This window comes from Aulonocara sp. 'chitande type north' Nkhata Bay, linkage group LG17 (genome assembly GCF_057382095.1).
Source record: "Aulonocara sp. 'chitande type north' Nkhata Bay isolate Kocher_YH1m ecotype deep benthic linkage group LG17, A_spYH_male_GT1.1, whole genome shotgun sequence".
In the NCBI taxonomy this organism is placed as follows: Eukaryota; Metazoa; Chordata; class Actinopteri; order Cichliformes; family Cichlidae; genus Aulonocara; species Aulonocara sp. 'chitande type north' Nkhata Bay.
The window spans coordinates 39452462-39478043 of record NC_141360.1 but is presented as its reverse complement, the minus strand read 5'-3'; the positions used below and the strand labels follow the sequence as shown (position 1 = coordinate 39478043).

General features: G+C 41.6%; 2 protein-coding genes across 4 annotated transcripts in view; both read right to left on the bottom strand.

Annotated features, from left to right (window-relative positions):
- Positions 1-2787, bottom strand: part of syn3 (synapsin III) — a 130383-nt gene extending 127596 nt beyond the window's left edge. Inside the window, exon 1 of one of the 3 annotated variants that reach the window (XM_086268905.1) lies at positions 2561-2787. The gene's annotated coding sequence lies outside the window, so the exon portion shown is untranslated. Of the gene's footprint in view, positions 1-2553 lie in introns of all 3 variants that reach the window. The other 2 variants (XM_086268904.1, XM_086268903.1) reach the window with 2 other exon arrangements.
- Positions 2788-10766: 7979 nt separating this feature from the next.
- LOC147310591 (protein mono-ADP-ribosyltransferase PARP12-like) lies at positions 10767-24722 on the bottom strand. The gene is made up of 12 exons (XM_086269255.1): positions 24325-24722; positions 23525-23660; positions 22072-22753; positions 21929-21979; positions 21715-21841; positions 19495-19660; positions 18076-18196; positions 17879-17975; positions 15927-16002; positions 13394-13524; positions 13004-13155; positions 10767-12817 (listed from the first exon to the last, which is right to left on the bottom strand). The coding sequence occupies exons 1-12, from the start codon at positions 24600-24602 to the stop codon at positions 12138-12140; spliced, it is 2697 nt and encodes an 898-aa protein (XP_086125381.1). The 5' UTR covers positions 24603-24722; the 3' UTR covers positions 10767-12137.
- Between the last annotated feature and the right edge of the window lie 860 nt (positions 24723-25582).

The following is a 25582-nucleotide window of genomic DNA, read 5'->3' as shown; positions in this document are numbered from 1 at the left end:
AAGTGTTTACTGACAATTGACAGTGATAGCGGACATCATCATCACTATTCCAATCAATCCTCTCCACACAGACAAGCATAAACACACTCGACTATCACTAAATCAAATTTAACACACATTTGTAATGACGCAAATTCAGTTTACAACAGGGTTCATTCGCTCGGTCAGCAGGTGGCGGTATCCTCGTACACTGGGGAGTAAACTGCCATTAAACGAACAGAAGAAGAAGAAAACCCCTGCACATACGCAGTACGGATCGGGTAGGCCCGATTTGTACGGTCCGACTTTGCACATGCGCAGCAAGGATCGGGGAGTCCTGGGAGTCATTATCAGAAACATTTTAAGAGGTACTTATTATTCTTAACATCTTAACAGATACTCTGACCCGTAACTATCGTAAAACGCTTTGACCGGAAGTAGACACCTTTCGCGCATGCGGGGTACCGATCGGGTTTCCGGTACGCATCGGGTAGTGACACGTACAAATCGGGTCTACCCGATCCGTACTGCGCATGTGCAGATGTTTTCTTCTTCTGTTTCGTTTAATGGCAGTTTACTCCCCAGTGTACGAGGATACCGCTACCTGCTGACCGAGCGAATGAACCCTATTGTAAACTGAATTAGCATCATTACAAATGTGTGTTAAATTTGATTTAGTGATAATCGAGTGTGTTTATGCTTGTCTGTGTGGAGAGGATTGTTAGAATAGTGATGATGATGTCCGCTATCACTATCAATTGTCAGTAAACACTTAATCTAGCTGATGAATCTTCACGTGACACAACATTGTTATTCTTTTACGGCGTTTTTGTTCAATCGGGGGACGCTCTCTGTTGAGGAGAAAAGCAGGAATTTGTTTGTATACGGATTATCCATTGTTTAAAGTCCCGGGCAGTCGAAAAGGAGGCAGAGCTGTTGAGAAATGCTAGGAGCTAACTGAGCGCTAACCATCATTCAAATATATTGAATGCCGCGATGTTGGCAAAGAGAGGGAGTGACGTAAGATTTGCGCATCCGGTACGGATCAGGTAGCGACAACAGCCTTAGCAACAGTGAAGGAAGATATTTCTCATTTATTTTGGTCATGCTTATACACAAATCTTTTCTGGCAAGAATTTTGTGTTTTTGTTGTTTCCTTTATCTTTTCTGAGTTCTCTCTTTGTTACGAGAAAATATTGTTTGGTTTCTTTAAGTACCCCATGCACAGGGCAAACGAATTTTATTTGATTAATTTATTGATATTATTGGCTAAATTTCATATACATAAGTTGAAATTTTCTAACACAAAACCATCCTTTCAGTGCTTTTTAAATGAAACCAAACAATATGTTAAAACCATACAACATTCTCAAAATCTAAAAGCTGTCAAAACCATAAACTTGTTCCCTGTTCAATATCATGTGATTCTTTAATAGACTGTGTCTATTTTGTTTTTTTTATACGAACCCCTTGACATTGTGTTTGCTATTTTGTATTTGTATATCTGTATTTTGTGCTTTGTCAATAAAGCGTATTCAAAAGAAAAAAGAAAAAAAAAGAAACAGCCTTAGCAACAGGCTAGTAATCAAGATGGTGGTCGCAAGCACTAGCAGCTAAAAAACTACACCTAGTTTAAATTAACAGACACAGAAATAGAGTAAATCTTGGACCAGAAGGCCAGAAACAAATGATGTTAAAGTATTTTTCTGACCAATATCAGCTTTTTCAACCAATTGCCAATATTTACTTGATTCCGAATCAGCAACTCTTTATCTTTTTTTAATGTTCTTAAATGTATTTAAATTTATTAAGCTTTCATATAGCCGGTGACATTCTGTACTGTCATCATACACACACATGGTCAGCTCTGATTTGTATGCTAAGAAGTCAAAATAAAAATGTCAATTTTCTGTGCTGCGCTTGTGTCTGCTGCCGAAATAGTTACTGCAGGTTTAAATTGGGTTAAAAGCATATATATGATTTTTAATATATCAAGATATTACCTAAAATAATTAAAATACCTTAAAAAAGTAAAATCTAAAAGTTAGCTTTTTACTTTAAACCAGATTAGTGACAAGTAGGAGCTCAATTAGGACTAAAACAGGCTCTTCTCCATCAGTTTCATGTCTCTGAATGGGAACCACACACACACACACGAGTTAATGTAGCCTGACATCTGCCTTAACACAGCACTAGACTGGCCACCCCCTGGTCACAGTCATGACATGGATAGCCCCACCTCCCCTCCCTTACAGCGGAGTGACTGGACTGCAGGCTGCAGAGACACGGCTGAGGGAATCCCTGCACAGATCCATATCACACGAGCTGCCAATTCAAATGAGTCTGACACAGCAAAACGCTGCGCTCGTGTAGCCAAAACACATTTTTCCATCGGAGCGATAATAATCAATAAAACATGATTAATGCCCAGGAAAAAAAAAGCTTCATTGTGTGAAGCAGCAGCTGTTCTCTCCTAACAGAATGAACCCGCAGCAGGAAGCACAAACACCCCGACAAAGGCTGGGAACAGAAACGTGGGCATGATGCTGAGAACCAGAAAGCGCAAACACGCACAATTTACCTGAGCGGCAATTGTCAGTTATCAGCAAGTGTCGGGCGATGACCCTTCGTCTTCTTCTACTGATGCTGCTGCCTCTTCTTCTTTTGCGCTCAGGTCCGCGGTCCTCCTCAGCCTCCCAGCCAAGTCCCCCTCACTCTCTTTCTCTCACTCTCTCTCCACAATGCATGCTGGGAACGTGAGGGGTGTAGCGTATTCATTACCGCAGTCGGTCCTGTAAGCTCATTGGTCGGATAATTATTTCTTAAAATGAAATGGAAAAATAAATTAAAGAAAATTATATTTAAAAAATTTTTCTCGTGTGTTTAATTCAAATATCCCTTTAAATATTTTTTTTGATTTTTTAAAAATTAATCATGAAATGCTTATTTAATGTAGAAAATATGAACCTGCTGATCCATGTATTTAGTTTGCTGTATTTGTTGATCTCTTGAAGCTTGTTATAACAAAGGATGTCAGCGCATATAGAGAATGTGCAAAGGGACACTGACAAAGAGAATCACCATGGTTACGGTGACAGTCTGCAAAAATCTTAAATTGTCTAATATTTCATTGCTAAACTTGTGTGAAATAATGCAACACACACAGAGAGACACACACACAGACACAAAGTGCAACATTTGCCCCCGAAATGTAACGTAGCGCTATGACACTGCAGATTTTGATATCGATCAGATGCCAAGTAAATTCAGTATTTCTGATACTGATACCAGTACTGATAATTTTACCCTATAAAAGGCATCTTATCTAGGGGAGAGCAGTGTGTATGAATCATAAATTCTGAACACATTTGAATGAACACTAAATCACTTTTACATCTTTTTTACTTTCCACAATAATTTTGAAACTGGGTTTTTCTGAGACCTGCAATCTAAATGCGCCCGTCTTTAAAGGACTTAAAGGACTTATGCTATAAATATAATAGACATGAAAGTCAGCACTAAAAGGTTCAGACTATGTTCAGTGGGCTACAAACTGAACTTGGAAGATAGAAACAAAGTACTGATCTTACTGCGGTGGTATTAATCCAAGAGAGGCACTTATGACAGTAAGTTCACTGCACTGAGATTGCCTCCACAGTCACCAGATCTAAATCCAATTGAGCACCATTGAGATGTGGTGGAACAGTAGATTCAAATTACAGATGCCGAGCTGACAAATCTGCTGCAACTGTGGGCTGTCATGTAAACATGGACTAAAATCTCTGAGGAATGATTCCAGCACCTCACTGAATCTGCACACAAAGAATTAAGGCGCTCAACATGCCACAACCAAAGTCTACAGCACAGGTGTCCAACTCCAGGCTTCGAGGGTCGGTGTCCTGCATGTTTAAGATGTGTCCTTGATCCAACACAGCTGATTTAAATGGCTACATGACCTCCTCAACATGTCCTGAAGCTCTCCAGAGGCCTGGCAATGAACTAATCATGTGATTCAGGTGTGTTGACCCAGGGTGAGATCTAACCACTGTGGATGACACCACAGTGGTTGGACTCATCTCAAGGGGGGATGAGTCGGACTACAGAGATGAGGTCAACAGACTGACTGAGTGGTGTTCAGTTAACAACCTCCAACTGAACACCACGAAAACTAAAGAACTTATCTTGGACTTCAGGAAGGGCAGAGCAGACCCACTTTACATTCACGGGAGCTGTGTGGAGAGAGTACACTCCATGAGGTTTCTGGGCGTGCAGATATCTGATGACCTCTCCTGGACTGCAAATACTACAGCGGTGGTTAAAAAGGCCCAGCAGCGTCTCTACTTTCTGAGAGTGCTCAGGAGGAACAACCTGGAGGAGAGGCTGCTGGTGACATTTTACAGAGCCACCATAGAGAGCATCCTAACGTACGGCATAACAACATGGTATGCAGGGTGCTCAGCTGCAGACAGGAAAGTACTGCAGAGGGTCATCAACACAGCCCAGAAGATCACTGGCTGCTCTCTGCCCAGCCTGGAGGTCACTGCAAACTCTCGGTACCTCAGCAGAGCTGGCAATATCATCAAGGACCACTCTCACCCCAGCAACCAACTGTTTGAACTATTACCGTCAGGCCGACGGTACAGGTCACATAAAACCAGGACAAACAGATTCAGGGATGGCTTCTTTCCCAGAGCTATCACCGTAGTAAATAAGCACAAAAACAATTGAACCTATTCCATACCGTCACTGTCATTATATTATGCTGCTATTCATACTGTCATTATATTAATGCTGCTATCCTGTATATATTGTACATACTATTGTTTGAGTACTTACGATTGTTTTTTTTGTACTTTTTATATTTTACATTTATATTTATTATTGAAACTTGCACCAAGGGAGTGGCACTCCAATTTCGTTGTACTCTGTACAATGACAATAAAGGCTATTCTATTCTATTCTATTCTATTCTATTCTAAAACCTGCAGGACACCGGCCCTCGAGGCCTGGAGTTGGACACCTCTGGTCTACAGGTATGTACTCTTCCCACAAGTGACCAATAAAACATCTACTAATGCTTCGATGATAGGTAGCCTCCCAACATACCACCACTTACCATCATCACAACAAAATATAAATGAAGAAACCAGTGGGAAGATATTGGTGATGCTGATATCAGCAGTAGTAAATATTTGATGACAGCAAAAAAAAAAAGAGGGATTAAAAGCGGACCGCCTGGCTTTCACTGATGTAACAGACAGTAATAACGTCACTGATGATTTTTATTAGCCGCCTGTCTGCAGACACGATGCCCAGTTTGTTTCACTGGGGTCAAAACAGAAAAAGCTGATGCAATAAGAGTAGGTTTCATCAGTTTGTTATGCAGCATGCTTGCCTCATAATGACTCTGCGCTCTCTTCAATGAGCACGTCAGCAGCATCACGGGCACAGAGCTGGATTAAGAAAACTTTTAATGAATTCAGGGGTAAGAGTGTGAATGAATGTACAAATCCCAGGATTGTTTTGGAGCTAATTACACTCTAATTAAAAGCAGTGGTCCATCTCCCAGCCTTCCGGATGCAAACGCAGTCACAAACGTTGCAATGGGATCTAATTAACGCCACTTTTTTATGTTGCACTGCAGTAAAGCTCTCAGCACGAGCTGTTGATGGTTGTTTACAGATGTACACATGAATCAGCTTTTGTATGTATATTTTATGCTGCTTTGTTTCGATTTTAAGCCTGTTTGACTTTTTTTTTTATCCATTAGTAGTATCAGTGACAGTTTATGATCCAGCCTGCTCTTGGCCATAAATCCATTGCTGCCCTGGCTCAGTTTTCCATCAGTGAAACAGCTGTTGCAGACAAGAAAAGAGAAGGAGGCTGCATCCCCAAAGTGCAGTGCAAATGCTGTCATCAGCTCACAGCAGGACACATCTGTACAGCAGCTGAACACAAATACAAACTGACATGACGGCGCAGCATCAGAAGATTGAAGTCTCTGTCTCACAGCAGCGGCACTGTTAGTGCAGTTTTTGCTGCTTTGGGTTGTTCTTGTTGGGGGGGGGGGCTTGGGGGTTCAGATTAGATGTATAATGAAACTGTGGATTCTGGAAAATGACCAAGTGAGTTGTTTAATACAGTTACAATCACATTTTGGGGTTAAGAGACCTCCAGCAGACGTGCAAATGAGTAAAATGTGCATATAGTGGAACCACAGACTGTATATAAATCATGGATGTAGCTGCTGTGACGTCGTTCACTGGTGTTGTTTTAGATATAAAGTCAACCTGGGGGAAGTCCAGGCCTCGAGGGCCGGAGTCCTGCAGGTTTTAGATGTGTCCTTGATCCAACACAGCTGATTTAAGTGGCTAAATGACCTCCTCAACATGTCTTGAAGTTCTCCAGAGGCCTGGTGATGAACTAATCATTTGATTCTGGTGTGTTGACCCAGGGTGAGATCTAAAACCTGCAGGACACCGGCGCTCGAGGCCTGGAGTTGGTCACCCCTGCTGTAGAGGAACAACTACTGAACTATGCAAAGACTGAATGCTGATTGGTATAAAAGATGGCTTAAACAGGAAAGGGCGAAGAAGTACACCTGAGAAGCACTGCATTCATTGTTTTCAATCCTCAGACTCACTTTCTTTAAGTTTTATTTCTTTTCGTGGAAACTGCGAAAAGGCTTTCAAATGATATGCATTTACTGCAATAAATTAATTAACAAGGATGTCTACAGGGGTTTTGTATAGACTGTATATAAAAGATGGCTATAACATTTTTTTTAAAGAAATGCCTTGAACCTGCATTCTCTCTAATAGCCAGGAGGGGGTGACTTATAGTGACTTCTATTACAAAAAGAATTCCATCTGCAAAGACATCTTTAGGAAATATTTTACACACTTAATGCATTTTGAAAAATTGCAATGAATTTCTGGATTTCACGGATCCAAACTTACTGTGTAACCTATATACACGCCAAACATGTTGCCTTTTTTTTTTTGAAAAATTCACCCTCAACAAATGCACTATGATAAAAAACAGGAAGTTGACAGCGATCATGAGCTGGTCCTCATGTTCAGAGAAATGGAAGAAACAGAAATTCTAGGTTCATCCATTTCTCACAAGAAGGCATGCAGAGAGACAAATTTCATGGTTTGATCCAAGGAAGGTGTAGCTGTAAAGCTGTATCACGACTACTTTTTGCACCAAATTTGTCAAGTGAAATTACGCGGTCACTATGAACGGCTGCATTATGAATAGGTGAGTCCCAAAAATATTTTAAACGTTTGAAATATTTGCATTTTACACCTCAGGTATGTAAAGGCCTTTACGCTCCAAATGAAAAGCAAAGCAGATTATTTTTTAGAGCTACAATGTAAAATGTGGCTCTCACTCTTTTTCTAAGAAAAGAAATCTATAATTGATGCAGGAGGCCAGGAAGCTGCTGCTGGCCTTGTATCACTCCACAGTAGAGACTCTCCTACTGCCTGGATGTTTGGTACGCAGGGGCCACAATGAGAACAGGAAGGCTGCGCAGAGGGTAATTAACACTGGCCAAAAAATAACTGGCTGCCCTCTGTGACCCCTGGAGGCCATCGCCAGATCCTCCTGTCTGAGGAGAACAAGGGCCATCACAGGTGACCCCCACCCACCACCCGTTTGACTCGCTGCCCACTGGTAGCGTCTCGGGTCAATCAGGTCCCACACCTCCAGACCATCAACCCTCAGGCCACTCACATATGGACTCTATTCTCAGACCAAGTCCTCAGCACGACTTCCAAGCACGTTTCAAGTTGTTCTCGAATGTGTGCCTTTCTCTTAAGCACCATTTGTAGAGGAAACAGTTGTAGATGTGTTGTTTAAATCCGCTGAGCACCAAAATAGTAATGCAACACATCTTCTCTACAGCATCCTTATTGGTTTTCTTTAGGAAATGACAACATCACAGAAAGTGAAAAAATAACTGCAGACCTGAGTATTGCCACCATGTGAGAATTATGCAGAATTGTAGGAAGACCACATTTCCCACTGCTCAGTTGCTTCTTGTGCTTCACCCTAAAGGGCAGAATGACATCATCAGGTACATCATCAGGGGTCTTGTGGGATAAGTAGATACGTTGTTTTTTTTGTTTTTGTTTTGTTTTTTATTAATTATCGCACCTAAATGAAGCCAGAAAAGCTTTGAGGGATCTAAGTGCTTTGACCTTAATGCCAGTATTACCTTGCATTCACTACCGATGGCTAGCTATATTAATTTTGCATGAGAGCATGATAATCATTTCCTAATTAGTACTGACCACCAAGTAGAGCTGAGCTGAGGGGGAATTGTCATTATTTTTTAGATATTTGTTAATAAATCAAAGAGTTCTTTTAAAAAAATCTATAAAAAGATGCTTTCTAAAATCTCAAACATAAATTCCCTAGACGACTTTTGAACCCCTTACATTACTTACTTACATTACACTGTTGCACCACAAAGATGTCTGAAGTCTTGCTACATAAAGCATCTTTAACAACATAGAAATATACTATGTAACTTTAAATATATCTGTATATCGACACCATTACCAGTCAGCTGATCCACAGGTGCCTTATTCATCTACTGAGGCTGCTCATGCATGGATCTGCTGCCTGCACCTTCAATTTAAGTTTAAGCAGCTATTTCAGATACTCCACAAAAACTTCTGCCATCAGCCAGAAATAAAGATCTGACTCGCTTTCATAGCCCCCCCCCTGCGGTTTTTGCCATAGCATTCTTCCATCAGCTGGAGCTAAACCACTGTGACTCAGCAGAAACATAAACATCTCACACGCCGGGAGGGCCGCGTGCAAACAAAGCAGAAAGGAGTCATATTTAATTCATAAGCCAGTGCATTGCAGGAAAGACCAGATTGTCTGATACGCCGAAGCCTGGAAGGTCCTGGCAGCTGACTCTGGAGGTCCAGGAAATGACAGCCAGGGCCAGGACTGCAGCCGCCACGAAGCACACATCAGACAGGAAGGGGCCCCACTCAAGCTGGTTAATGTCAGTGGATATTTACTGTCGCTGGGTGAGCTTTCTGCATCCTGCAGGACACAGCTGCATTTCCCATAGGACAGCTCTATCTTAATGGGCAGCAGAGGCATAATGAAGCACGGGTGGTGGATAAATGGATGCAGCAGAAGTGGCAGCCAAATTTATTTTCGCCCTGGGAATTGGGTCTTTGTAATCTAATGTGGAGGCTGAGCTCTTTGTCTTTTTCTTTGTCCCCCACCTGTGGTGGTTGATGGGGGACTTGATATCATTAACAGGCTGAATTAATGTAGATTTATTTGGAAATGAAACAGGACCACATACATTAAAAATAAATATATATGGAAACACAATGCATTTGGTTTGATAACGCCTTGGTGGCTTTATCAGTTTGTTTGTGTACCTGCCTCCCTATTTTAACCCCGCCTCCTCAACAGGTACTTATGCCAAATGGGGCGGGCTAAAGGAAAAAAGAAGTGGGCAGAAAATCTAAGATATGAAGATAAAGCATAGACTGTATATGTAAGATGGACAGCATAATGCCATTTGTCAGCATTATGCTTTGCAACTTGGAAGCACAGAGAGGAAAGTTTTAAATGTCACCATGATGTGGATGTGTCAGCTGTGAGATGGATATGACATGTAATAGAATCAGTCTTCCTAATGGCCACCAGAGGGCGACACTTAAACTTGAAAACAATCATTCTGCTGTTTAGAAGTTTAAAGAGGAAACTGCACTTAAATGCCTTGCTCTCTCAGCTCAGTAACCCCCTTTCCTGATGCTTTTTTGGGGGGTTTCTGTCGACAATTGTCTGCCCAACGGCTCATTAGCAAGTGAGCATATTTATCTCTGCATTTCAAAATCACATCTGCCTTGTTGTGAATTCCACTTCCACAAAGCTAATTCCCAGGAGTCAGGCCTAATCAGAATCATAGTGACACAGTTTTCGATCTTTAACCAAGGCCGATTACTTTTTTCTTTTTCTTTCATTAAGATCACAGAAGACCTGGATTTAATAGCTTTGTAATTGTGCAAAAAGTCTGTTTCCACCATTCGTTGCTACAGTGGAAACATCCAAACATGCCCATATTCACACTGCAGTTTATAGGAAACATAACAGAAGGCAGTTGCTGGTGCATGTACGCTGATAGGAGGGGGTGCTACAGCGGGGTTACTTTACAGGCCTAATGTTTTGTGTCAGATGAAGCACCGGCAGCCATATTGATCATTTTTCATGCCCTGCCTCATTTCACTAAGAGCCCCAACATGACTGCTGGTGGCATTTTTTATGTCAGTTATGAGACACGCAGAAAAAAAAGACAGAACGAACTGCAGCTCTGACAGCGACAAACAAACAAACACACTCTAATGTGCTGCAACATGCTTTACTTTAATAATTGTGAAAACAGTGATTATTCATGTTGAGCAGGTGAAATGATCAATAATCACACCCTAAACAAATCACCCACCATGCACATTACAAGCCTTTCATTTACATTTTATCAATAAAATAATCAATATAGCCTGGTTTTTTTTTTTTTACCTTCTAGTGGTTGGTAAAAGCTTAAGTCACATTTTTTTTCCATTTTAATCATAAATTATTTTCAAATCACTTGAAAGATTAAAGAGAAATCCCAAGGAGCATTAACCAATCACGGTTAAGCAGGCTTTGAGCAGGACCCTACAGAGATATCGCCAAAATGCAATATCCAAACAATCGTTAATCTTCTTACGGGAAGATTTATTTAAAAAAAAAAAAAAAAAAAAAAAAAAAAAAAAAAAAAAAAAAAAGACCTTATAGACAAATGGAACGAGCAGGCCACGCTTGGATATCGCCCCAAAACACTCGCTATCACTCGGAAACAGTGAGGTTGCAGTGGCTGGGGTTGATTCTCAACCAGTTATATTTTTTTTAATGTTCACTGAAAGACGCAAATCCAGTAAGTGAACAACATTTATGGGGGGCGTTTGTTTATGATAGGACAGTAAAGGAGGGAGAAGGCGTGCAAATGGTGTGGGGTCAGATTTGAGCCCGGCCCTCTGCAACAGCCTTATGTTATATGGATCACCTGCTCTGTGAGCACTGAGATATACTGGCATCCAGTCACTAGAGCAATATTTAAAGTGACTCAAGGTAGCTTTGTACTCCTGAGTTTGTCACTCGTAGTTGTAAACAACATTAAACATTTTCTTTCAGGTTTTTCCAAACACGGAGCAGTGACTATCACACGGCGCCACTGTTTGTTTCCGTGTTCCCAGAAGTTGGGCCCAGCTTCCTGCTGACATCACAAAGGTCGTCTAAAGCAGCAAAGCTATCATTAGGCACCAACGCGCAGTCCGTCATGTGTCTTGACTAAGTTGTTACGAGAATTCGTGACACTAATGGCCTAATCTGACACAGTGTTTTTCATCATTACGTGATACAGTACGATGCGTTCGTATGGTAACCACTAAATGTGGATGACGTATAAAACTTCCTGAGATAATCACGAGGAAAGCACTCAGGTGTTTCTTCTGATACGGCTCGCACGCCGCTGCCGTTTATTTTTTATTTTCTGTAAAAAAGTTAGTGTAGTTTCTTTAAACAACACCTCAACAATTGTGATTGTGCCAAAATGCCACATGTTTACGTGCATCTTCAATTTGCACATAAAAACAAAGTGCGTGGAAATGCTGGCAATTGGTAGAAAATCATTTTACATTTGTTCGAGGTGGAAAAATTCAAGCATCAAAACAACAACAAAAAGAAATTATGAAGTGTAACGGGAAAATGTAACAGTTCTGAAGCTTTCTTCTGCACTGCCTCTCGCTTACCTATTCAGCAAACCAAAGTCTCATCATTCAAAGTCATGTGAAGCTGCTTTAATAGCAGTTGACTGAGAAATGAGTTAATCCTAAACTGGTTATCTGTTCATTATAAACAGCAGCTAATAAATCACATATTCTAATCTTCTGGAATTCATTAATATCTGTGGCTTCATTTGTTTTCTTCTCAGTTACTCCAATTAACACTTTTAGTGCTCAAGATCCACCATTGCTGTCTGTTTTTATGCTATTATTAATTATTATTATTATTACTATTATTATTACTATTATTATTATTATTGCAAAACACCACCAACCCCCTTTACACCACTGATGTTAAGCAATGACACAAGAATCGGATGTTTTCTTTGGGGGTGCTGAGGGAGATGGAGGGACATGTGTGGGCTGGTTAACTGTTCTGATGTTTGAGTACGAGGTACTGTATTGGTACCCAGAAGACGCCGAGCTAGATGGGTACCCAGAAGACGCCGAGCTAGATGGGTACCCAGAAGACGCCGAGCTAGATGGGTACCCAGAAGACGCCGAGCTAGATGGGTACCCAGAAGACACAGAGCTAGATGAGTGGGGCGAAGAGGTTGTGTTAGGTGAGTAAAAAGAAGCGGAGGTACTGGCTTTATATCCAGAGGAGATCGTGCTAGGTTGGTAAGCCGATATGGTAGCTGGCTTTGGTGCTGCCACTGGCTTTGGTGCTGGTGCTGATGCACCACCACTGTACATCAATGTACTAACTAGTGGGTGTGTGGTCTTGTACTTTATCAGGTACTCGGGGTAGATCTGGTGCTTCTCAAACACCACATATATGGAGGGGTTCATTACATCGTCAACACAGCTGTCATAGAAGTTTATGTCCCCTCCGTCCTTCGAAGGAGGTCGGGGATAATCGGAGGACCCTTTGGTGAAGTCTCCCACCAGCACCCGTGAGATGAACATGTCTCTGACGTCAGTGTCACCGGTGTAGTTGTGGGAGTATCTGGCATCACGGGCAAAGTAACTACCTGTGTTTAGACACCAAAAGAGACCATTGTGATTATCGGGCAAAAAAATAAGCATCGTTCCTCACAACCACAGCTGACAAAAATGTCTGTTTGGTGAGTTTGGAGCTTCTGTTTTTTAAATGTATGGTTTATGAAAACATGCTTTTTATCAATAACTGTTTCAGCTTGAACATTTCTTCCAATCACCTTTGCCAAAAGCCGTTCCATTAAGTCCGCAGATTCTCCAGTCAAAGTTGTGGTGGCAGATGGTGTCAACAAACTTGGAGTCAGTGCCATGAAAAAGCTTTTTCTCAGTCACATTTGCCCCTTTGTTTTTGGTCTTCATCTGATTCTTTTGCCTTGAAATAGAAGACATACAAATATCTTACGTCAGTCTGGTTTGTCTGTATGTCGTGAAAGTGTGCACGCTGACCCTGGACTGTGTACACAAACATTAACACAGCCTCTGGCTCTGAGGAGTGACACCAGTGCAGGAATTTAAATCTGTATTCTTTCAAATCACCAGCAGGGGGCAGAAAATGGATAAAAGAAGTCAGAGTTTACTGAAGTCTGTGGACCGCAGAAGACAATACGTACCATTGAAAGACTTCCCAAAGAGCTTTGTTCTGAATCCTCTCAATTTTGACAATATCAAAGCCTTTCATGGTTTTACAGAAATGAGTTTCCACCGTCTTAAATTCATCTGAAGCGCGCTGGACGGAGATTCGCTGTAAGAAAACAAAAAAATATTGCAATCTTTCAACACGAGCATTTCCCTTCACCATTTAGTTAGTATGAATTCTTTAGCTTTATGTCTGAGTACAAATATAAATTCTATAATGTTATTTTTAAACAAGGCCAGCAACAGTGTTAAAAAAGGCATTTTACTCCTAAGAACAACACAGAAATGGAAACTCTGAATTCAACGATAGGAAATATATTTCTAAGCTTAGCTTTTTTTTGTCTTTTTGTTTTTTACTTTTTTTCCCCAAATATGTTCTTAGAAAAAAATTATTTGGGAAAATCTTTTGCTTACTGTAGAAATTCCACTTGAAGTGTCATCTGCACAGGAAGCAATGTGGGAACCAGTGACTGAATAAAGTAAATGGTTTTTATCTTAAATCAACAATACAATACAAGACCCGGTGAATACAGCTGGGTCCCAAGTTAAACTCTCCAAATCTCTGAAACAGCCAATGAGAACGTAAATGAGAAGGAAGGCTAATGTTTACTGATATATGACAGGGTGGTAAATACATTAGAGGGTGACCAGTTTCAGAATACATAGAGAGCTCAGTATTCAGGAACTGTACCGAGGAAAGTTCTTAGACAGTGAAAGCCCACACGGAGAGGACTACAGTAATTAATGGTAAATGGCCTGTATTTGTATAGCGCTTTACTTAGTCCCTATGGACCCCAAAGCGCTTCACACACACATTCACACACTGACAAGCTACATTGTAGCCACAGCTGCCCTGGGGCGCACTGACAGAGGCGAGGCTGCCGGACACTGGCGCCACCGGGCCCTCTGACCACCACCAGTAGGCAACGGGTGAAGTGTCTCGCCCAAAGACACAACGACCGAGACTGTCGGAGCCGGGGCTCGAACCGGCAACCTTCGAACCGACGAACTACCAACTCTTGAGCTACGATCGCCCAATAAAGTCTGTGAGAATGTAAACTCCCAGGGTTTAATGGATAACTGGAACTTCCAGTATTCAGGATGGTGTAACATAAGAGCCCACACTGAAAAATACTATGAGGCCAGAATCAAGTTTCTATCTGAGGAAGGATAACAGATCAGATATGATCTTAAAAATACGTTTTTAAGATAAAGGCTTGTCTGTTTTTATTTTATGTCGTTCGGTTGTCTTATTTAATCCTTTTTCTCTCTTTTTTTTGTTATTTTGTATGCGTGTTATATTGTTTAATATAATGTTGTATTTTAAAAAAAACTGATTGCTTTCACCTTTTACTAGAAAATTACACTGCATAACATTGAGTTGTACATCTACATTACTATGTTTGGAATATGTTAACATATGTACAGTGTTGGGGAGTAACAGAATACATGTACCGCCGTTACGTATTTAAAATACAAAATATGAGTAACTGTATTCCGTTACAGTTACCGTTTAAAAAGGTGGTATTCAGAATACAGTTACTTTGTTGAAATAAATGGATTACACGGCGGTACTTTCCTGTTTCATGTTGTCGCGGGTCAGGACTGTTTGGGTTTTGTTTGACAGCTACGTTCTGTTGTTCCAGGCGGCAGCGTTACGGTTGCCATGGTTACAGGGCGACGCTCTCTCTCTCTCTGCGACTGTGTGTTTCCTGGGTGAGAGAGAGCGCCTTTTCGTTGTTGTTGTTGTGCTAAGCTAACAGGCAGAATGCTACAAGCATAGCTCTAAAGAATGTAGCCTCATGGGAAGTGTAGTCCGTGCTGCAGGGAGAATGGACTGCCATACACGTTATGTGTCTGTGAGCGCGAGGAGGGAGAAAAAGGCGAGTGGAAAGGTACGAGCTGTCATCGAGCAAAACCGGGAGCTGGAAGCATGTAAATATAATAATAACCACTGCAGCCAAGAAGAGTGCCTGACGAGCCCAGTTGTAAGTAAGCTATTAAGACTCGACTGTACACCGTGTTCCTGTTTTCCTCCGAAAACAATAAGTTCCGTTGGAGCAGTCTTTCAACGCCTCTCTCTGTCTGTCGCAAGAAAAGTTGACCCACACAACAAAGTAAAGCTATTTTTCAGCTACGAGCTGACAGGGACCCCGCCGTATTAGTCAGAGGTCCCTTTACTACAGTTCGGAGTCGCGGACCTTCAGTAATAGTAATAAATCACACAGCAATAGTACATTCACGTTGTTGTAAAAAGCATGATAATATATTAAGTAATCCAAAGTATTCAGAATACGTTACTCTCATTGAGTAACGTAACGGAATACGTTACAGAATACATTTTGGGGCATGTATTCTGTAATGGAATACATTTTAAAAGTAACCTTCCCAACACTGCGCGTGCGTGCGCGTGTGTGTGTGTGTGTGTATATATATATATAAGTCTAAACTTGAGTGTGAGCTCAAACAGCAGAGACATAAAACTAATATTTTATGGTTTCACAATACCGAATATCCTGTTTCGCGGATCTGTGTCTTGTCCCAGTTGTCTGGTATTGGAGCAGATGCTTTAACCACGGGCCGTCTGCAGAGACAGAGGGTTAGGATGACTTTAAATACACAAGGTTTGGGTGTAATACGTCTGAAAACATAAGTAACACAAATGCCATTAAAAGTTTCTTTGATATACAGACACCTTCACTTTTTACATATGTTTTAAGATTTCATTTTAAATCAACAAAACATTTTTCCCATCACATGCCATAATGGCAAGAGCTCATGTTTGTCATTTTTAGGAGTGTTTTTGTTTGTTTTTCAATTTTTTTTATAATTGCTAAATAAAAAAAAAAGAACAAATAGGACCCACTGCTGAGATGATCTGGATACGGTTAAGAAAGACGCACACCTGAGCATGTAATAACCCCCACAGTTCATACTAATATCAGAAAAAACAAACAAACCAACTATGAAATCTTAGGAACTCTTTCTTAACATCCAGGGCGACAGGCCTCACCAGGTCTAGATCAGGGAACGGGTCTAGAATCATATCTCTGTGTCACTGTTTTATCAATTATGTCTTTATGGTAGAAAGATGCTTGAAAGAAGCCACTTTGAGTAAAGAGCACCAGATAGCTCCCTCGGCACACAGCTCTCACAACACGACGTGATGTCACGGTGTTGGTAGCATCATGCTCTGTGCTGCTTCAGGCAGCAGAGACGGGCAGGGCTGAGTTAGATCAAAATAAAGGTTCACATTTCTGCACAGCAATGAGCTGCATCATAGGCGTTGCTGCTGGTTACAGAAAGTCTGTCCTTCAGTGGTCCAGAGTTAAACTCCAATACAGTATAATGTGCATCAACAGACCTGAAACAACCAAGTCTGACAGGACCTGCCATGAAGACCAGAATAAACCAAACAAATCCAAGAGTGTAGAAGCCAGACTCACAGCTGTACTACTACAAAATCGGTTTGGGATTTTTTTAATGAAATTTGTGGAAATTAAAAAAAAAAAAAAAAGCAACTTACGTTTAGCAAGCTCTGACTGGAGCATTTTTAATGTCTAGTGCTTGCCTGTTTTTTGACATTCTTGCTACTGAATGGACAAACATGGTGAATTTGCTTCACTCTAATCTTAAGGCCCTGGCAACACTAGTATGTTGGCACGTATGGTAAACCAAACCCAAACGAGCACTGTCTTCATGCGGCCTTCCCTCAGCTGGAAGCTCGAAGGCCAAAGCTGGAACATCAAATTCTCCCGAATTCTTCCTCAAGGTCGCCTGCAGTGACTTGGGGATTGTTGACTTTTGCTTAAAACTAGGTGAAAGCGCACTCTCTCTCTTTGGATACAGGAAACAAACACACACACACACACACACACACACACACACACACACACACACACACACACCTCGCCCTCCAAACGCCTTTGACGCTTACACCTGATGCGGTCAGGCAGGTCTCTGTCCAGCGCCAGGTTTCAGCTGCAGGACCAGATGACTGTTGTCTACATTGGCTCTCTCCATTACCCCATACCACCCCCCACCCCCCGATCCCTGTCGCAAATCATGTGTTTTTTATGTTGTAAGTTGTGAGGATTCATGTGCTTCATTGTGCTGAGGGTTTTTTTTTCTTTCTGTTCTCAAACTGCTCTCCCATCTGGGCGGAGTTCTTTTTTTCCTCCTCTTCCCTCATGTATTGCATCATCTATCTCTCTGTATGTACAATCAGAAGGCGTCCTGTTTCACTGCATGTACGTGTAACATTGCTAATGACAATTAAACGTCTCAATCAAGTGTTGAACAGGAATCATGTTAGATTCTGGCAGACACACTGGTCTCTACAGACTGGTTGGTAACGATCAAGGAGTTAACAAGTCTATCAGACTCATTTAAAACACTACATGTAAACCAAAGTGAAGGTGTCTTAAAACTTTCTTGGGGCTGTTTTTGGGATGACGTACCTGACTTTCTTTGTTAGGACATCTGCAGCAGAGACAAACAGTGGCCGTCTGCACACACACCTTTTGGTGCCATAGCGTTTATTTGTCTGTATCATGTCTGAGGAGGAAGTTTAAAGTTAAATGATAATGAGAAACTCAGTTTTACATTTTAACATGCAGAAATGAGTCAACACAGAGTTTCTATATTCTTTGTTTACCCTGGAAACTGAGTGAATACGACTGGGAGCCAGCAGTGAACTCCACCACGTCTTTGTCATTGGCCAGAAACTTCTCCTCCAGCTTTGTGCTGTTGATGTCTGCTGCTTTATGTCCACTAGTCTGCAAAGCAAGAAAGGTGACTGTGTTTTTAACCTGAAAACAAACCTGCATCAGCATAAGAGCAATGAACGATTGGTAAGAGAAATTAATTTATAATATTTAATAAATATCCCAAGATAGCGACTGTCAAATTAGCTTGGCTGAAAACCATTGAGGCCGTTTGAAAGTCTGACGTTCTTTCCAGTAGAGTTACCCTAACAGACTTTAACTTTACTTATTTATTTTTTAAACTCAACAGTCCAGTATGAGCATGCTCAGTTCACATGATCAACTGAGCACAGCTGGTACATGTAGCCGTTTACTTCAGCTGCTAATTTCTCCTCAGAGATACCAGAGCTGTATGCACAGACTGTGGCAGCCTCGATTTACAGCCATAATAGATGAGATTAAAACTTTAATCATGAGCTGTAATTCCAGCAGCTTAAACAACAGAATACAGAGAGGATAAAAAAATATGAAAACTATAGTTGTGATTGCAGCAGAAGCAATGCAGTGACCTCCAAAATGGTCAGTGAAATAGAGGTTCAGTGACTATTTGTAGCTCAGATCAGCTCCGCTAGCTTTTCTTGCTGAGGCATGCTGTCAGTGTGGATATCTTCAATAAAACTCTGGAGCAGCTATTTTTTCCATGTTTGTTCACTGTTTTCTACCTCCCAATCTGTTGAGAAGTGTTTCACAATTATACCAGTCCTATGACGTGGCATTACCCAGAGCAAAGACTTTAACCTTTGATTAGAAAATCAGATAGTTTACGCTTTAATAACAGCCTCTGATGTAATAAATCTATTGAGGCAGTATGACTTTAAAGATATTTTAACAGAGAGTGACAACAGAGAACTGACTTCGAAGCTGATATATTGAACGTGTTAGCAAACAGTTACACATTTACATAGTCAAAAACCCCAGTGGATGACACTAAGGTGCTTGTGTGCACCTTTTATGTAAAGGTCCTACATGCTCAGTGCTCCATTATTTTTGCAGTCTAGCACCTAGATATGGTTCTGAGCAGGTATTATAGAATTGGTTTTTATGAATTTTTTATCATTGAAAATGCTGTCGAGATGTTTAGCTCTCCTGACGAGAGCTAAAGCTAAAACAAACACAAGCTGAAAAGCACTGAAATGCTTTGTGGAGATCACCTGGAGGGGGAAAAACACCCGGTAGGGTCATAGTTCGAGGGACTTTTTTCCACATTACAAATGTTTTTTTTAATCATGTTTACAACAAAAGTACTGACTCACGTGCTAACAACCTTTTGAAAACACTGTGGATGAACAGTGGATTCTGATGCTACTCACATCTGCGGAATAAGTGTTCCACCTCCCAAACTCATCCTGCCAGTACCAAAGCCACTCGGTGGTGTGGATGAAAGTCGGCTCAATCACGGAGTTTTCTGTCGAGAGTCGACGTACTTTGTTCGATCCACAGGTCATCGTGTCAAAGTGCACGGCTGGACTGGTGCTACTGCAGACACCCAAAACAGAAGGCATAATGTTAACATTTTAACAAGTGTGTGGAGTTTGAAAGAAGTTGATATTAAGGAAACAGTAATAGAAATAAAGAATTGTGTCCTGTGGCTGTGGAATCATCACCTAAATCGTCTCCTTTCCACAACCAGGTCCTTGTGTTTGTGTTTGTATTGGGTCTCACTTTAGGATGAATTTGTCTCATAATTGGAGATTAAGTATCAGAACTTCAGGAGTGGGACCACACCTGCAAACACACTCCTTCCAGTTCTCATCCATATAGGTTCCCCCAGTCCTACAAGCTGTTCATTCTCGTTTACATGCCCCACCCTCCATCCCCTTTTCAATTCTTTAACTTCTTGACTTGTATTTAGTACGTTTAGTACGGGATGTGCCAGGTCCCGGAGCCGCCGTCAGTCCCTTTCGAGGCCTTCCTCAAACCGCAGCTCAATTCATGTCAAAGCCATTCACCTTTATCTACGAAAATGCTGTCAAATATAAATGAGGACGTGGGCCCAGCTAGTGAATTACCCGTTACCAATGTAAACCTTATTCTACAGGCCCACACACCAACACAAATCCCTATTCTAAAGAGGACACACGTATGATCTTTGTCATAGTATTTATGTATGAACACAAAGCAAAGATGAAAACCAGCACAAAGAGACGTTAAAGCGATCACCACAATGATTCTACTTTGGAAACATATACAGGCAGAAACTGAGCTGGCAGCCTGACTGCTCCTCAGTAGGGAAGGATACCGGTATCAGGTGCCATGATGGCACCGGTTCTGACATAAACGGTAGTAACCAGACCTAAAAGTAGCGCACATTTCGGTGCTTTTTTTCCTTAGATGTCACACACTTCAGATTCTAGCCAATCATTTTACGTTTCCGAGGATAGTAGGCGGGTCCAGGTACGTACGTTCTTTTAGAGCAGAGCTACAGATTACAAATGTCCAAGGCGAAGCGGTCAAAGTCTGGCTGTACTTCACAGCAAAAGATGCAAACTCAGCAGCAACAAGTGCTTTAAGCTGATACTGTGATACTGTCAAAGGAGGTAACTCCTCAAATCCGATGAAACACCTGGCAACGTACAGTGTTTTTTAAAGGCAAGAAATGCACCGTATTTGATAGCTTGCTGCGAGACCTCACACCGAGCACATCTACTGCGGGTGTGGTGCCTGTTATCGGACCCTGAGTTAGCAACATCCCCCAAAAACCCGAAGAGGAGAGTCCTGGCCCCTAGCCCTGCCAGTGTAGCAGAAATGATGAGGATGATGATGCAGCAGCAGCCGTTCTTCTCTGCGTGAGTAGCTTAATGTTGTTCGTGTGTAATTTACGTTGAGTAGGCTAACCACGTTATTACATTAATGCATGTAAGGTGAACTAGCAAACATCATCATAGCTACATGCGGCTGTCTTCTTGTTTGATGGCAGATACTCCCTTCACCCTGGCTAAAAAGGCTAAAATGACCAAAGAAAAAGTGGAAAACAGCTGAACATGAGAGGTTTTTGGACAAAGTTTGTGTTTTTTCCATTGTTTAAGCACTGCTTCCAGCCAAGAGTGATACCATATATGCCCCATAGCTGCAGAAAAGGCTAACATTGTTATCTTGGTGCTTGCAAAGAGCTGAAGTTGTGTTAGCGGGATAATGCAGTTGTTTCCATCCTGGATGCAGTTCCCACTTTACCATCACACTCTTGTTCTTTTGCGGAATAAAAATAAAAGTAATGTCCGTGCTCATGCTGTGGACCGCTCCACTACTTTCATCCTCAGACACATGAGCTGAAATCAGCTGATTCAAGTGCAGGTGGAACCAATATTAGAATCAATAGGCAAGCAGACTAACAATTCCAAGGAATGCCACTACTGGGAACTGTTCTCGATTCCCATCCCTACACCTAACTGAATGCTCCGAACCAGTAAACTGCCAAAAGTTCTGCTTTTAAACAGTCTGTGATGATCACAAAGTCAAGTGTATTTGATTATCAGATTATCACGTTGTCTTTTGCAGGACTGCAGAGAGTCCTGTGAGAACTTGGTAAGTACCTGTATGAGTTACTGGGGTCACAGTAGTCTCTCTCAATTGTCTCATTATCGGGCAAATCAGTCCACTGGTGTCCCTCTTGGACCTGCCATCGGTACGGCATCTTGTCATGAGCTTTAAAACATCGATCTAAGAAGAAAGAAGAAAGACAGCTGGTCAAAGTCAAGAAAGAACTACATTAACGCCTCAAACGCTTACTAACCATGACTTTCTCACCATCATGTTTGCAGTGACCTTTAATGAAGTACATGCAGATCCCTGTTTTATCTGAAAGAAACAGGAGATATTTCACAGGCTTCATTCAGACAGCAGCTTTAGTTCATCTGAAAACATCAGAAGTGTTTTCAGCTGGTGTTTACCTCTGACAGGCCTCTGTCTATTGTTCTGCCATTCTCCACCTTTAGCAGCTTCATCACTGACAGCAGCGTTAATGTTGCTTGATGAACGAGTTTTTGGTAGTGGTTGCTTATTGGTGCCCCTGTTGCCGCCTCTCCCTCTGACAGCTGCTTGACTTCTTCCATGACGGCGTCTCCGTCTTCGAGTCTCACCGTTTTCACTGCTCGCATCGTTGTCACTGGTGGCTGCGGAGATGTCACTGGTGGAAGAGTTTTCATCGTCGCTTTCATTCAGTCCATTACTGGTGTACAGATCGAAGATGTGAGTGCCAGCAAGCATCTCAGTAAGTGAGGAGGCTCGATCCTGCACTGGTCGGCTGCTCTGGTTTCCTCTGTTTCCCCTATTGCCCCTGCTGCCTGTCGCACCCCTACCACCTCTCCCTCTGCCTCTCCGCTGTTGTTGACCATTCTCAGCCAGCCTCAAAGCCTCTTTATTTGCATACACAGCCTTCAAGGATGGCAGAAGGGCACCAGGTACGCCTCTTTCTTGGACATTTTTTATGGGCTGTGGAGCAGTAAAATTGTGATTCCTCGAGCAGCTGCATTCACGGCTGATGTACTTCTGGCAGATGTGGAGCCTCCTGCAACCATCACCATCCTGACACCGGCCGAACTCTCCATCACCGTTGTTGTAGTCGTAGCATATCTGATGGAGACAGAACAAAATGAAAGGAAAGCGTGGTTATATACACGGACTGTAAGTAAAAGATGGAATACAATCACTGACTGTATGTAAATGATGGATATAAACATTGCAACATCCTGCTTTTTTTAACCAGTTTAAATTGATTTTACTCTAAATGCCACAATAAATTGTTCAAAACGTTTTCTTAGGTCTAGTATATCTTTGTCAAGTTTAAAGACGATCCATAAAAAATTGTGGGTAATATAAAGTTTTGACTGATTTTTTAGATGAGACTTTGACCGCGACCCAATTTTCATCTAAATTAAATCAGCTGTTATCATCACACAAAATCTGAAAAAGATATTGTGAAAACTGTGGACGGTACTGCAAACAAACAAACAAACAAACGAAAGGAAATGATTATTTACCAATTACATTGCATGCGTTTTAAAACTTTTAATATACTTTTTGACATGTATAAAAAAGCTGATTTGCCACCAACGTGACAGAAAATGTGTTTTAAAATTGGAGAACAATACACATCTGGCAAACAACTTTACCTCTAAGTTTTAAGAACACCTCAATGACTGCCAATTTGTGAAGAATTACATATTATATTACACTGTGTGGGTGTCAGCTGTACTGTTTGTTATTGCTACAGTATCAACAAGCTGTTACAATTTAAATGAACATATCAGAATCAGATGTGAAAAGATGTTATGACAATGATGATGAGTTCAACCTAAAGTATTTCGTCAGGGTGCTTTTATCGTGTGTTAGGTTAAGACTCACAGCAGGAAGGAGTGTGTGGTCACTCTGCAGCAGCAGGGTGCACAGCTCCTCTCGGCTCAGGCTCTCCAGCTCATGCTGCCTCAGAAGTCTTTGGTTATGCTCAGACGTCAGCTCATGGGAGAAGCTGCAGCCCCTCCTGTTATAACAGAATCCACACAGCTGAGTCATGACTGTGACATGAGAAGGATTAGGGCCACACACAAACATGATAAGTGCTGCCAAACGTGGATTAATTCATCATTACACGTACACATGCTGTGTGTCTGTTTCCAAATTCAGCCCGATACCAATAAAAAATTCATTTTGACTGAGTGTCTGTCAACATATGTGTTCTTATATTTTTCCAAACCCGAGAATTTGTCCCTAAGCTTAGCTGGCTTCAAAACCAGTTAATATGACGACAATAATAAACACTAATAATAATAATAAGCACTACGAATTATTTGACATTTTAGCCTCTTTAATGGTCCGTAACTTGGTTGTACACAAATACGACAATAAAAAGAAAGTTTTTATTGAGACTCAGAAGTCGGTACAAGCACAGAGAGGAACTTTTCCTATTAGCCTTTCGAGTCACATGATGATATTTGTTCAGGTTAGCTTTCCTAACAAATCTGCGTCAAACTGCTGAAAATGTCGAATTCACTGACTGTAAACAGAGACACTAGTCAGGGCCTTTAACCCTGGAATATTTTGCAGCCACTTTCAGCATTACTAGAAAAGGCCTGGATGAACAGAGACGGTGGCTGTTTCACTCGGGCCATGACTCACCTTTCTTACTTTAAGTCCAGTATATTTACCTGAGCTGAGTGAACTGACAGAATCCGCTGAAGAGGAAGTTTTTGCACAGGTGCAGACCCCTGCACGTCCCCGGGCAGTCTTTCACTCTGCAAAGTCTCAGGCGGGTCCTGGCCACCACCTTCGGCTGTCCGTTTGGACAACAGGAAACAAATTTCTCTTGGTTACAAATGATCTCCGACAACTTCGTGGGATCTCCGGAAAACAGATTATACACTAAATCCTCCGTGTTGACTGCTCCTTGGCCGGCGCAGATCATTTTCAGTATTTCCGTCTCCATCGTGTCCGAGCTCTGCCTGCGTTAACTTCCACCTGTGAGACCAAACCACAGCTTGACGACAGCGGCCGCTGGTTTCATGGGAGGAGGAAATCTTCGGTATCATTTCTGACGATTGGAAAGCGAAACTGAGCTATTTTTATCTTGGACTGATGCTGTAATGCTGCTGATGTCCACTTGGGGGCGTCCACGAAAGAATATAGGGAAGACATTTGTACTCTGCACACAGTGTAACATTAACACAGTAGAGCTGATTAGCAGAAAGCTCAAAGTCTGACTAAAGGAAGTCATAGCTATTACCTCCTGTTGTAGCTTTGCTCTCCTTTAAACCTTTGGGGTGAATTTTCGGGTCTTTAGCTGCTTAACTGTCCATCAGCTGCCAGGCTGTGTGTTTGCAGGTTAAATAGCTCATGCATGCCTGCCTGGGGTGGGGAGGGTGAACCTAAATACATGTGCTGCACAGCTGTGCACTAACAACAATCACAAGTCCAAAAATATCTTTGCTCTTCTTGTTTGCATAGCTGCTACACAGAACACAGTGAAAAACTGAGGTGATTCTCCAGTGGCACACCTGAACGACAGAACAATGTGAATATCAAGAGTATCATACCAACACTAATACTGGTAACGGATTGATACGAGCACAGGAGGATCGATATCTTGTTTTATCTTCTTCAAGTTCAATATGTAACCGACTGAACTGTGTTATTTATTTATTTTTGGAAATGAAAAAATGTGCCTCATACATGCACCGTGTTGACTGTCACGTCTATTTTATTTATAGCCCACAGCACATTTAAAAAGCAGAAGTTGACCCAAAATACTTTAGAGACAGGCGCCTTTACAATCCAGCTCGCCAACAAGCTCGCTTTTTAAAATGCAAGAACAGCAGTTAGCTGTGTTTTGTTGTGTTAACTCATTATTGTTGGAAAGTAAAAATCACAGCAATTTAGTGATCATTAAAATGCGTCCAGAATTTGCAA